Raw genomic sequence first — 15352 nt, forward strand, 5'->3', positions numbered from 1 at the left:
ATTCAGACCCTATTTCACACTGATGTCCATCCTTTCTTAGCATTTCAACCCTCTATGTGTGATCTCCAGCTGTATAAACTCTTGAACACAGCCTGTACTTTTGGTCTTCTGATTTAGCTTATGCCATTTGCAGCAACTTCCCTACTGCCAGTAAAATTTTAACAATCATTCAAGACCTAGCTCAATACAAATGCCACCTCCATCACCTACCCAGTGAAGCTTTTCTCCTAGCGCTTTCGCTCCCCTGTTAAATAAGACAGTTGCATCAGTTCATTTCAGTCGCTTAGTCATGTCTGACTCTTTGCAACCCGATGGACTGCAGCATACCAGGCTTCCCTGTCCAACTCCCAGAGCTTGTTCAAACTCATGTCCATGAGTCAGTGATGCCATCAAACCATCTCATCCTCTGTTGTCCCCTTCTCCTCCTGCCTTCAATCTTTCCCAGCATCAGGGTCTTTCCAATGAGTCAGTTCTAAGACAATTGTATGTGGTGGTGCAATTCTAAGGGATGCCATCCATACCATTCATTATCTAGAGTTATGTTGAGGGTACATCCTCTACAACCATATGCAGTGGCTTTGCCTTTGATTCTTTACTGCATTTCTCTGTCAGCTCTTTCTGTTGATTTTTAACCAACCCCTTCTTTGGTGCTTTTAAAAATAGATTATTTATACATATGTCTTATCTCCTTTTGCAGGCCATAAGCAATCTGAGGACAGAACTAGGTTATAGTAAGTTTTGTTATACTAGAGCTTGTTGGTATCATATTTGTGATTAGAATGAAGAGGAATATGTGCTATGATCTACTCTATTTCTCTCTCCTAAACTGTGCTACAGGCAACCTAATAAATGAAAAATTCTGGGATGTCACATATGAATACTTGTCATCAGCTAGTTGACGAAACACATTTTTAACTTTTCACAGCGATAATTTCACATTTGATATCAAATAATCACAGCTTTAGTATATTTTCTCCTAGAGGCAACTTATTTTTGTTTCTGGTTCATTATCTACATTCCTTCCCTGTATTTAAAATATCAAACCCTCCTCTTCATTTTCCAGTTATAGATTGGAGATCTAACTATTCCATATGTTTTCTATTCTAGTGTTCCGATATTTGTCCTGGTTTAATTTGTTTTAGTTCAGGGAGAAATTTTTGCTACAAACCCGAGTCATTCCTTATATTTTCCCTTTTTTTGTTAACCAAGAAAATGTCTATAATACAAATTATATCCAATTTTTAAAATATATAATTACAACTTCACATTTCATTTATATTTTGATACTTTTTACTATGGTTATTCTTATTTCTTGGAAGACTTCCTCTCCTACCATGCCACAGCCTATTCTCCCTCCACCACATCCCTTTCCCCAAATTATTTTCAATTTCCTTGGCAGGTTTTAAACCTCTATTCAATAAATGGTCACAAATGATACACAAACATTTTAACTTTGGGGTTTGCAGATTCATGATAATGAGCTGCTTTTTACTTCCTTTTATATCTATCTTTCCCTCAACATCTGAATTCTTATTTACTTCTACCTACACACATCTATTTTTACTACACAAAATTTATTCTCACATTATTGCAATTCTTTGATGTATTCATTTATCTCTTCATTTATTCAACAGATACAGTCATCATCACTCACATGCGCAAAGTATAAACTACATAGTTTAGTGGGATTCTGTAAAGAAATTGAGAAATGAGTTCTGTCCTCTCAGAGCTTATGGTTTATAAGAGGACACAAAACATGTATGTAAGTAATTGTGATATCTTCCTAATTTATTAGTATGGTATGAAATGTAATATAAAATATAACTGTGTGCGTGCTCAGTCGGGTCCCACTATTTGCAACCCCAAGGACTGTAGCCTGCCAGGCTTCTTGGTCCATGGGATTTGCCAGGCAAGAATACTGGAGTGGGCTGTCATTTCCTCCTCCAGAGGATCTTCCTGACCCAGGAATTGAACCTGCAACTCCTATATCTACTGCACTGGCAGGTGGATTTCTTTAGCACTGAGCCACCTGGGATATCATAGATATTACTTTCATTTGGAAAGACAGCTTTTCAGAGAGGGTGGTTTCTGACCTGAGCCTTGAGAGAGTTTTGCCAAGATGATGATGAGTAAGGTCATCTACTTCACACCAACTACTCAATTATTATGTGATGAGTTTATTTTAAACAATCTGGGGCTTCTTTAACCTGCTTAATTTTCATCCATTTAATTATATGAGTAATATTTCAGATTCTAAGAAAATAAGTTAGCCGTTTCCTATATGACCATCTTCCCCTTGCTGTACACACTTTGCTGTCCTGAACAAAATCAGCAACTTAAACATACACATATAAGATAAAAGTAAACCTTACTGCACTTTTTTAAAAGATTGTTTTAAAACATCTTACTTTATTGCAGTAAGAACACTTAATATAAGTTCCAGCCTCTGAATATATTTTTAAATACACAATATAACTTTTAAAAAAAAACTCTAAGCATTATGTTGTACAGCAGATCTCTAAAACATACTCATCGTGTAAAACAAAACCTTTTCAAAAAGGTCATTTCACAAGAACTGTATTCCTTACCATTTAGTAAGCTTTTCATTTAGGGTTTATTTATTCCCTCAGTCACTTATTCAATAGACATCGACTGAGCGCCTATAATTGCTTAGGCAACAAGTGAGGTGCTCGTGAGGAGATACAGCAAGCAGCATACAGCCTTGGTTCCTATCCTTGCGTGTCCCCTGACTGGTAGACATGTGTTAGTTGCTTGCTTACAGCCTTTAAAATGCCATCTTGTTTTTCCCTCCTAGGCCAGTGCCCTGGGCTTTTCCATCAAAATCCATTCTCCAAATGTCACAGGACAAGTACCACAATTAAACACCACATGACCTGAGGGCCCAAACAGGATCCCAGTGATGCCATCCAAAAGCAAACCACAGAGGACATTATTTGAACCTTGAAGGTTCAATTAGCCACTTAACGTGTGCTTGGTGGATGTCTGGCTTAAGGGAACTGAAACGGCAGATAGGGAAGAAGCAGTAGGTTTGTACTGGGATTCAAGGGCCGAGAAGTTAAGTTTTTAGGAATAACAATGATTTCAGCTTAGGGAATACTGGGCCTGAAAGTAAAGAGAGTCAAGTGTTCCTTTACAGTATTTGATAGGAAACATAAGCCTAGAGAGGGCTAGGATGGAAGCAGAAAAAAAGAGAGGGTGCTATTCATGCCCCAGACATGGTGATCAAGGGCATGATTCAAGGTAAAAATGAAGTCTGCATAATAGCAGGGTTCAAGTGTGAGAGGCATATGTGACATAATTACTATTATTATATGATGTTATTTTGGGTTGCTAAAAATGACATTTGATAAAAGCGAGTTCTTGGAGGAGACAAGAGACTCTGCGACCCAGCTTCCCTGGGGAAGATTCAGTGTAGAGAGAAATCTCTGAATCTGGGACAGAAGGGAGAGCTGGAAGGACAGTGGCATGAAAGTAAAGGGCGAAGCTCCCCAGACACCGTGTCTGTAATAATCTGGGCAAGTAAATGATCCTCCAACCACAAGGGGGTGCAGGGGAAGAATGGAAGATTTAGAAAAAATGAAAGAACACTCATACACCACTGGAATGCATGGGAGTTCATGGGCAGAACAGAATTAATAGCCAGTTGGTGGAAGTAAAATGGGAAGAGCGTGCATGATGTTGAATCAGGTTAGTGTCATTCAGGGTGCTCCCCGCACCACGTCTGCAACTTTTTTGGAAGCTAAGACAGTAGACAGGAGAGAGGAGAGGAGATATAAATAACAGCGCCCTCTAGTCACGTTCTCCTGGTCTCCTTTCTCCCTGAGCCCTCCACAGACCCACACAACCACCAACCTCAGGTATCTATCCCTGGCTTGTATTCAGTGCAGCTGGGGGTCTGGACTGTGATGAGGCACAATGATGACCAGTCATGTGGCAGGTGGCACCTTACCTTGACACTTTCCATCTCCTGACTATGAGGGATTTTGACCTTTACTCCTTTTCCTTAAAATAGCAGGGAAATGTTTTTGGTTTTCATTTGATTGAGCATTTAACAAATGAGATAATTTTCCTTTCATGTTATAGTAATCACATCTAATTGAAATTGGTTTTATTTATTCTTCTGTTTTATTTTAGTCCTACTTTGCTCTATTTATTTGCCCTTGTTTATTTTCTGGCCTCAAAAATAAGAAGCACTCAGGAATTCCCTGGTGGTCCAGTGGTTAGGACTCCACAGCTTCACTGCTAAGGATGTGGTTAGGGACCCAAGATCCCACAGGCCGTATGGTGTGGCCAAAATAAAAACAAAGGAAACACTCAACTGTTAATGTGTTGTATAACTCCTATACAAGATGAATCCACTAATCTGGAATAACACTGCTTGCCTTTCAAAACTTGAGAATGCACAATTCAATGTAACAGTTTCAGCTGACATACTGACATCAGCTTGATAGAAGACAATAATTCTGGCATCTAGGATGCTGTGTAGTTCCTGTTATATCTTTTAGCTTGAATTCTAAAAACTTACCAATGTACGAAAGTAACAGTGTTGATAGAAGCCACAATTACACTTCTTGAAACTCTCTGTCTTTTTCTTGCAACATACTGAAAACCAAGAAACATGCTTATTTGCTTTAAGACAGATTCTGAAGTATAACATGATCTGGGCATTGTAAAGGGCAGTTTTTACTTTACAGGAGCAAAAGTCTTGCTAAATTGGGTAGGAAGTTTACTTTTATAATATTCCTATAGGGAGGACTTCAACACAGTCTCCCCAAGTCTTTAAAAAATTCTCTACACATATGCAGATACATATACAGAAAATGCTTATATGTGCGTAATATGTGAATGTGTACACATGCAACATGATATAAGAGAAAATAACACGCCAAATGGAAAAACTATAACTGAATGTAAAGTCAAAGTATTGGTCCTGGGCAGTATGTGGTAAGAGTAAAATAGTGATCAGAAGTCAACTATCGTAAGTGGAAAGGTATCTTAAAACAAATTTTGTATCTGGCTTTAAAAAAATACTGAGTAAGTTGAGATAAGTTAAAGGCTCCAAAAGCCAGAACGAGGTCTAATATATGAAGCATGAAAGAGAAAAGTACTGAAAATATCTTGACTAAGAGGTTATATCAAGAATGGGGTTTACAGAAGGAGACAAAGGTGGAATTTAGAAGGGCTGAGGAAGGTTTTGTGGCAGCAGCTCAGTCAAGATGAAAATAATGACTGCTGCTAAAGAAGAAACTAAGCATGTCTCGGTTATAGTGTGGAAAAGAGGAGGGTAAACGTGCCTCCCGAGCTCCATGACCAGGAACATGATGAGCAAGATTCTGCTGCTTATTGAAAAAGAGCATACCCTAAGAAGGGTCAGGAAGACAATTCTGTAAAGGTATTTCACAGGTAAGTGGAGATGGGGGACTGAAGAGACAATGGGAGATCAGAAATGGAGCTAGAAGTTGGAAGACATTGGTTAGGAGCTGCCATCATGAGAGTGAAACACTTCTTAAAAGATGTTATGAGCACATGCATGGTATGCGAAGTGGCAAGGTCAAGCTTACTGATGAACATATTTAGTAAACTGAAATACCTTATTTCATTATCCTCTTCATTAATCTGTCTGTTTTCAACTGTCCTTGTAAGATTTGGTTGTTTCTTCTGGGAAAAGAACAATGATATGTATTGTAAAATTATCATGTCCTATTTAAGAGTTAAATAGTCTCCACTATTATGTTTTCATCAGCAGGTAGCCTATGAAAATACTTTTGCAGTAAGAAATTATGAAAAATGCATGGTATTATCACTGAAAAGTTTTAGGATGTTGGAGATGAAAGAGTAGTAAAGAAACTGAAAGATTTAAATAGTAATCAAATTAAAAAGACATTTCAAAATGCTGACTTGCAATCATTTAGCACATTTAAAAATTTTAGACAGGCTTCAATGAGAAGAGAACGTAAGAGTAGAAATCCAAAATAGCAGATCATACAAATGGCATTTCTAGCTAATTTTAAGCACATTGTATATTTATTCCTTTTTATATTCAGTTCAAACTAATAAAACCAGTTTTTACTTTCTTAAGTATGCATTCTCAGTTAGAGGAGTGGTCTTCAAAACATAAGGAGGAATGGGAATATAAACCTTTCTAAGGTTTATATTCTGTGGAGGCTGTAAGTTAAGACATATCTTATCTTACTATTTACTTGGTAGGATCCTTTCTTAGAAAAAGGCAGTTTGGTAATTATTTATGTCATGTAGTATGAACAAATAAATATGTAAAGTTTTTGATTAAAGGGGAAAAAAAAAGAATAACAACACTTACCTTCCAGTATAAGGCCCCAAAAGCAAACCCGATCACAAGAGAAAAGAATGCTGGCAATGCTATGGCTGCCCATTGTAGGCTGGAATCTTCAATGGAATTTGAGGCCTTCCCTGTAATTTAAACAGTACAGTGGTGAACACCGCATACCCATACCCATGCCAGAGGTTTTGCTCTTAATGCTGTGGTTGTTCCCAACTGTTTCCGAAATGTACTCTGGACTTATCTGTTTAAAATATTTAACATACTGATTTTGCTGCTTTCAATACAAGTTCATGTAGTTTCTGAAAGATGTAAGGTGAAAAAGAAACCCCACAGACCGAAGGCTGTCTGACTCTGTTAATGTGGACCCATATGGAACGCAGATAACATATACCTGAAAATGATTTCTATCTAATCAAGCAAATCCATCTTCTATGCCTTTATCTTCTAACACCTTTTCACTTTTTTACACATCACAGCTTGCCAAGAAAATTTAAAAATGACATTCTGCAACCCGATCAAGGTCTCAATGCATCAAGCTATGTCTGGCCTGCCTCAAATTTTAAGTTAATATCTGCACATTATGCTTAGGGTATTTTCAGGGACCTTAAGCTTAGAATTGTGGTGTCTCTCCATTGCATCTTCAGTTGGCATTTACTGGATACCAAGCAGTGCTCTGCACTGTGCTATGGACTAAAGATTTCAATTTTTCAGACTTTCTGTGTTAGAAAGCCAGAGACTACTGAATAGGGAAGAATGGCTGGAAACACCAGTGTCTCCCCATGTAACTAAGTGAGAGAGGAAACCTGTGCATGCAATCTGCTTGGGACACCTCCATTCATCCTGCTTTGATCTTCCTTGAGAAGCAGAATGATTCAGGAATTAAACAACAAAACTCCCCTCAGGGTCTCTTGCTTCCATCACAAAACTTAACATTTTGACAGATTTTTCCTCTCTGTCTCCTTACAAGAAACAACTTCCTTGTTTGAGAATGTGGACACATGTGTGTCAACTTGTAAGAGTTAAACTTTCAGTTCTCTTTGGAAGGTGTAATACATTTATAAATTGTGTAATTTCAGCAATCATATCAAAATGTAAGCCAATTAAGTACAAGTGACTGTTTTGGGCTATGATATTTTGCAATGATACTTGGGTTACTGTGTCAGCCTACAGTCACCTATTTAATATCAAGTACCTAAAGTACATGATCTAAAAGAATCAAACCACTGTATGCATATCAGCATTTAAGAGGGAAAAAGAAACTCATAGATTTAACCTGAGAGGTAAGAAACAAAATCTTATCTATTGTAGTGAGAATAGGAATTGCCCATTTCCCTACCATTTGTAGTTGGAACAGGAAAACTCACTAATTCTACAATTCTTTTATGTTTCCAAAGAGGTTCTCATAATACTAAGTTTGGATGTGTGCTGGGGCAGGGTAGGGGAAACACAGTGAGTCATGGTGCCCCTTATACTTAAAGGAGATTGAGTAAAGAAGTGGACTCTTCCATTCATGTAACTATGAATCACTTCCTAAGACCAGACTGGCAGATCTTTTGGCCAACCCCATGGGAAATATGTTTTAGCCATCTTAAAGCTCGCCATGAATTCTATCACCAAAATTAGCCTGAGTTATAAAATGGGATTTGGCATAATCGAAGGAACACTACTATTACAATGATACAGCCATTTTAAGGGTTATATAGGATTATATGTGCTTGTCTGAGATTTTGCTACTATTTATAAAAGTGATTTCTATGAGGAAATGTGTTTGGCGTTACAGGCAATTCTGACCATTTTAGAAATGTTTGTATCACTATCGGTAAATAATAATTTGGGTATTTGTATTTGTATTCCAGTGACATGTTCAAATTCCCATTGATGGCCAACCCACTATGGCCCACACTGTCTATTTTGACTACTGGCATGTGATTATGATTTGGCCAAGTGACATATCCAGACATATACAGAGAACAAAAGGAAGCTATGAATATTTTGTCCCCAGACTCCAATGGAAAACTGACTAGTGGGGATGATGCTAGGGAGAACTCCGTTACCTATGTTTGAGCAGCCAGATGCCCCAGAGTCACGGCAGCTAAACATTTGTTCTTCCTGTTCTATCCAAAGGCCAAATCTTGAATTGTTATTAGTCAGACCAGAGGAAAGACCACACCCACCAGCAGTAAGCCCAAGGAACTTATTACAGAGTGAGGTGCTCTGGGATTCCCCACTCTAAATCTTTCTCAGCTAGGAGTACAGCCCCCAGGAGAGGTGTCACAAATAAAGCCAAGCTGGAGGAGAGACTAAGAACTCTTCCAGGACGCTCTCCCAGAACACTGACTTGTTAACCAAACACTGATTTGTTAACCAAAGTGCTACCCCTAAAACTGTGGCCCTGAACAAAGTTCTGGAATTTGACTAACACCTAGCACCAGTCTTCCTGTATGAGAGAGAAAAGGAGATAGGAGGTGGTCAGATCCATAGGAACTGACTTCACCTGCTACAGAGGTGTCACTTCCTTATTTCTTCTCAATGTGAATGGCTTCACAGCTAGGCGTTGGGTTCTCTTCAGTGATCCCGCCATCCGTCTTCCAGGAGAGAAAATCTACTTTACTAGAAAAGGGTTGCTTATGCCTCCAAGGCATGATTCCCAATACTTGCTACTGCTGCTATCCATCAGGGGTCAATGAGATCTAAATTTTGTGCCTCAAGGGCCAAATGAAGGGTGTGTGTGTGTGCTAAGTCACTTCAATTGTGTCTGACCCTTGAGACCCTATGGACTGAAGCCCGCCAGGATCCTCTGTCTATGGAATTCTCCAGGCAAGAATACTCGAGTGGATTGCCATTTCCTACTCCAGGGGACCCTCCCAACCCAGGGATCGAAACTGTGTCTGTCTCCTGCATTGGAAGGGGCATTCTTTTACACTAGTGCCACCTGGGAAGCATAAATGAAGGGTATTGGCGTTGCTTTTGTATAAAGATGCCTCAAAGTTTATGGGGTTGGGAAGCTCATCTGGACAGGATTTGAGTAATCCTGAATTCCTGAGTTCTTATCCTATTAGTTATTATTATGAAAATTGTCTAGTATTCAAAATTGGTGGGAACTGACTTATGTGGTTTGACTAATAATGCCAGACATCTGTACAAACATAGACCACAAAAAGCTGTGCTACAATTCTGCTGAATTTCTTCGTAGAGTGAGTCTGCTTATGGGCACCATGCCCATGAATTTATCTCTCTTCTTGGTCCTTAGAAAACATGCAACTCAGTCTTCTCCCGTGATTCAGAGCTCACCACAGGCTCACCACTTACTGACCCAGCCTAGCGGCCTCTAATTGTTCTAATAATTCTTGATGAACATGTGCTATAAGTCAGGCACGGTGCTAAGTACACATGTGCTAACTCATTTAAAACTCATAGAAAACTTATGAAGGAAAGATTATCAACCTCCATTTGAGGAGTCCAGAGCAATTAAAACACTTGCCCAAGATCACACAGCTAGCCAAGGGCTAGAGCTGGGCACTGGTCTTTCTAAAAGATGTGTAAGGTAATGTCAAAGTAAGGATTTTCTCTCTGTCATGTAAATATACTGTCTGTAAGGATCGCAAATTTAAACATTTTTAAAACACACTTTAGCTTGGTACAAAGAACATTACCATTACTTTGAAAGCACAACTCCCTTTGGATAACTTGTACACTTTTACCTTATCCCATGATTCTCCCTTATAAGCTACAGGAAGGGCACTTATGCCTCTGGACTGCTCCATCATATGCCATGGTCCTCTGACCAGCATGGCAACATTTGGGGTCTTATCCGTGAAAACAGCATGCTTTCTTCAAAGTTCCCTGACCGTACTCCCGAAAACATCTTTACTTTCCTTATGCTATAACTAAAGACATTTACATACTTCTATTAAATATAGTATAAATAACATAAAATATGAATATTTTTATTTGTGTCTGCTTCTGAGACTGTACACTCCATAACAGCTAGTCCTATCCATGGGTATCTAAGTGCCATATTCATGAGTGAGAATACCTGGCCAAAAGCTGCTGATCATGCAAGACCCACTTTTTTTTTTTTTTACAAAAAAGAAGAAAGGGAGAAAAGGGGAAACAAAAAATAAGTCTGGTCATTCATATTGCCATTTAAAAACTACCGATAGTCTCAAAGGTATAGGACTGAACAGGTGTTTTATATTCAGTTGTCTTGTAAGTAGAAAAGATTTTGCATTCAACCCTGATGAGAGCAATCTGAACTTCCCAACATAAATAATTATATACTAAACAAATTATACTAGGCAACTACTTTCAGACCTTGGCCAAAAGGCACTGCGAGAGTATAATACCTGAGAGAGGGAAAAGGCAAGTAATAAGACACACAACTGTCCTGATTTGCTGGCTGGGTGACACCTTTTGACTTAGTAGTCTCACTGTGATAGAAATCAGAGAATGAAGCTTAGGGTTGCTGCCTTCGCTGGAGGCAGGGTTATTTTTGGGGGAGGAACTGTGCAGAAAAGAAGTGCTACAAGTGTCTGGAGGAGACTCAATCATTGGTTGAATAATAAGCTGTACATGCACAGGGAGAAAATTCACAAAAGCTGGCAATAAACATTGTCCAGGAAGCTATGACAAACAAAGACCCTAGCACTCAATTCAGAGACAAAGAAGTTCTGACAAGCAAGAATGGAGAGATTTTTCTAGGCATTCAAGAAATACCTCAGGGACACCATGCCTTAGAAACAATGTTACTCTCCCTCCACCCTCTAAGAAAGCTTTAAAAAAAAAAAAAAAAAAAAAAGCCTAGGAAGGAAGAGAAAGCTGATCTGCTAGGAACTGAACTAACCGCCTATCAGAACAAAACAGTCACTGAAGGAATGCTACAAAATCCAGATGTTCAACAACATAATATCTATAAAACCCAGCATATGTTCAAAAATTACTAGCCAACTGAAGGAAGATGTGACCCACAATCAGGAAGAAAAAACATCAGTTAATAGAAACCACACTGGGATGACCTACATATTAAAATTTGAAAACAAGAACTTTAGAGAAGCTATTGTAACTATTTCCAAGAGCCAAAAAGGAAAATATTGTCATAATGAATATGCAGATGGAAAATCTCAGCAGAAAAATATAAAATATAAAAAGAATCAAATGAAAAGTCTAGAACTCAAAGTACAAATTTAGAAATGAAAAAAATGCACTGGATTCAAACCCATAGAACAGATAGCACCAAGAGTGAACCCTATGTAAACTGTGGACTTTGGGTGATATGAGGTGTTCATGAAGGTTCCTCCATTGTACAAATGTACCATTCTAGTGGGGGATGTTGATAATGAGAGAGGCTATGCATGTGTGGCAGGGAGTATGTGGGAAATCTCTCTCTATTCCCCTCAATTTTGCTGTAAACCTTAAACTGCTCTAAAAATAAAGTCTTAATAAAAAAAAAAGTACTGGAAAAAGGAAAACTTACTGGAAGAAAAATTTAGCAGATGACAGAAAAGTCAGGGAACTTGAACGTAGGTTGAAATTATTCATCTTGAAGATTAAAAAGAGGTTGGAAAAAAAATGAACAAAACTTCAATGATCTGTGAGACTGATTTTATCAATAATATATGTGGGATTATTGTGTGTGTGATTGTACATATGTGTGATTCTTAAACTTACATATCCAAGAAGCTTCTTGACAAACAAGAAAACCACTCCTAGGTGCATCTTAATTAAACTCCTAAAACAGAAGTAAATTTTGAAAGGCAGAGAGGGAAAATGACTCAGTACATATAAGGAAAAACATCATACAAATGCTGGCTGCCTTTTTGTCAGAAACAATAGAAGCAGGAAGACAATGGAGTGACATCTTTAAAGGACTCAAAGAAAAAAATTCTGTTAACCCAGGATTCTGTATCTAGTAAAAAGCACCTGCTATACTGAAGACAAAGACATTTTTCTATTAAAAGAAAAAGAATTTGTTGGCAACAGATCTGCACTACACAAAATGCTCAAGGAAGCTCTTCAGCCAGAAAGGAATTAACTCTAGACAGAAACTTGGATTTACAAGAGGAAATGAGGAGTAACAAGAAATAATAAATATGTGGGTAAATGTAAAAGAATTTTTTTCCTTCTCTTTAAACGATGGTTTTAAGCAATCATTTTAAGACTGTATTGTGAGGTTGATAACCTGCGTAAATGTATATGTCAACACTGCACAAAAGATGGTTATAGGCAAGTGGAACTATCCTGTTGCAAGGTTCTTACATTGTTTCTGAAGTGCTACAACATTAAATAGAATGTTACAAGTTAAGATGTATATGGTAATTCCTAAAGCAACCACAAAATGATGCCAAGAGGTGCTGTTGAAAAGGCAACAGAGTAATTAAAATAGAGCACTAAAAGTCAGTCAATCTGAACACAAAAGAGGGCCGGAGGGGAGGAAGAGAGGATCAGTAAGCCTGTGGTGCCAGTAACAAAATGGTAGACCCACATCTAACCACACTGATGACTGTATTAAATACAAAATGGATGAAACAGTCTAATTAATGAAAATAAGGGACTAGATAAAACAGCAGGGCCCAACTTCATCCTGTCTATCAGAGATATACTTTTAAAATAAAGACAAGAAGAAAAACAATATATATGAAAACAGTAAATATAAGAAAGGCTGGCTCTACCAATGTCAAACAAAATATGCTTCAAGATAAGAGCTCTAGCAGAGTTAATAAGGAATATTTCAGTACGATGTAAAAGTCAATTAATCAGGAAAGATATAACAATAATAAATGTATAAGTACTTAATAATAGAGCTGCTAAGTAGGTGAAGCAAAAACCTTAGAACCAAAACAAGAAATAACCAAATCCACAATCAAAAGGAAAGATTTTTAATACTCCCCTCTCAGTAAACGATTAAAAATTCGACAAAAAAATGTAATAAGGACAGAAGATCTGAACGTTATCAACCACTTGTATCAAATTTCAGAATGCTACACCTGAAACTTTAATATTCATAAAATGTTTCAATAAATTTCACAAGACTACAGTGTATGTTCTCGGACAATAATGGAGCTAAGTTAGAAAGCAATAATAAGATATCTAGAAAAATCACATATTTTTAAACAACAAACAACCCACTTTTATATTCCCATCAACAAAAGAAGAAATCATAAGGAAAATTAAATATTTTTAAAGAAATGATGATGGAAACACAATATATCAAAATATGTGGAATTCAGCTAAAGCTGCTTATAAGGAAATTTATACCTTTAAGTGCTTATTTTAGAAAAGAAGAATGGTTTAGAGTCAATGATCTAATTTTTCTACCTTGAGAACTTAAGTTGGAACAAATTGAACAAATTAAACACAAGGTAGATGTAGGGAAATTATTAAAGGTAAGATTATAAATCAATGAAGTACTAACAGAATTTTAAAAGTCAAAAATTGCTTCTTTGAAAAGATAAATAAAATTCTTAGTAAGAAAGACCTTAACATATACAGTGTCTTCAAATTTTTCAAATCCAATGGGTTTTTAGAATTTAAGATTTTAGAATATTTCTGTCCTATAAATATTGTATATTATATAATATCCTCAGTGAAGTATGAGTAGCACCCTATAGTCGAACACATTAATATTTCTTAATGAAAGGCATGCCCACTTGTAGAAGGTAAAGATTACAAATAACCTCGTCACAATTCAGGTCAGGTTTTGGTGGCAAAACATCCAAAACAGATTGATTTTAAAGGTTTTCCTTTTAATTTCTGAATTGCAGCATTGCTAATGTGGATTTGTATTAAATTGATTACTCTTTTTTACAGATAGGTCTTTGATGCTCTTGAACATATGCGAGTGTTCCATTACTAACTTTTAAGGGATGATCTTCTCAGCTAAGATCACAGGATGAATTTTTTCCTCCTACAGCATCCATGAGACTAGAGGGTCAGAATATTTAGTAAATCCAATGACCCTTATAGTGACCTTTGCCTAGGTAGGTAAGTTTAGTCTGTCAATTGTGTCCAACTCTTGCGACCCCGTGGACTGTAGCTCGCCAGGCTCTTCTGTCCATTGGATTACATTTGAAAAAGGACATTAGACTTTCAGGAAACTGGATTCTTCTTCACGAACAAGGATAGAAATTTTAGAGAAAGAAGCATATTGTCTCCCAACATATAATTTATAGTAAGATTTAAAAAAATCATCAAATTTCCAAACATGAATAGTAAATAGTGTTATACAAAACAAAACAGAAGATATCCTTGGAATTTTACACAGCCAGCACCTGTATTTTCCATTTTAAAATTCCATTTTTTGTCAGGCAAATTCCATGCAAAATATATTTCAAGTCAACAATGAAAAAAGTTTAAATCATTTGAAAGTAATTTCATGCCTTATTGAAAACGATCTTAGCAGAAAATTTATTACCCCAATTAAACATTATCTCCAGCTTTAGGGAAATCCAATTGTGCAAACATAATTATTTAATTCTCAGGAAAATCATAACAGGAAGAATAGTAACAGAACAGAATTAATAGTAATGATTGTAGAAATTTCCTTTAAAGCTCATGCAATACTCCTAACAAGCTAATTGGAGCCATGCATTCATTAAATCAGATATATGTACTTACTGCTACTGCTGTCATTCCTAAGGGAGCTGGCTGCAACAGGGGGTAACATAAATGGTTTTGTGACACTGACTCTGGAATCTAAATAGAAAGCAATAATGTGTCAGTGTTGCACGGTGATTTACATAAATTAAAGAGTGCTCAAAAGGTGAAGTGCAATATTAGAGTACTTTCCAGGACTATTTCCCAAATCTTGATTGTTCAGATCCTATTTGTTTTATACTGGGTCCTGCTATTCTGTTTTTATGAAGAAATTCACCAAAGTCACCTTACAGAACAAAGATTCACTGCCTACACATGCTAATAAATGTAAATAATGCAAATGGTGGCAATTGGTCACTTTTTCAAAATAAGTAATGAAATCAAAATTTTGTATCATAGGGATGGTAGTGGGGAGGAAGTCTCAGCACAGGGTAAGTG

General features: G+C 37.1%; 1 protein-coding gene across 5 annotated transcripts in view; it reads right to left on the reverse strand.

The window, feature by feature from the left end:
- Positions 1-15352, reverse strand: part of KITLG (KIT ligand) — a 99166-nt gene that overhangs the window by 8321 nt on the left and 75493 nt on the right. For 2 of the 5 annotated variants that reach the window (XM_081483550.1, XM_081483555.1), the window contains 3 exons: positions 14936-15013; positions 6341-6450; positions 5612-5679 (listed from right to left, as the gene is read on the reverse strand). In XM_081483550.1, coding sequence (XP_081339676.1) covers positions 5612-5679; positions 6341-6450; positions 14936-15013 — 256 coding nt within the window. Of the gene's footprint in view, positions 1-4546; positions 4624-5611; positions 5680-6340; positions 6451-14935; positions 15014-15352 lie in introns of all 5 variants that reach the window. The other 3 variants (XM_081483551.1, XM_081483554.1, XM_081483553.1) reach the window with 3 other exon arrangements.

Source organism: Giraffa tippelskirchi, chromosome 4 (assembly GCF_054371585.1).
Source record: "Giraffa tippelskirchi isolate mGirTip1 chromosome 4, T2T-mGirTip1v1.2.pri, whole genome shotgun sequence".
Lineage (NCBI taxonomy): Eukaryota > Metazoa > Chordata > Mammalia > Artiodactyla > Giraffidae > Giraffa > Giraffa tippelskirchi.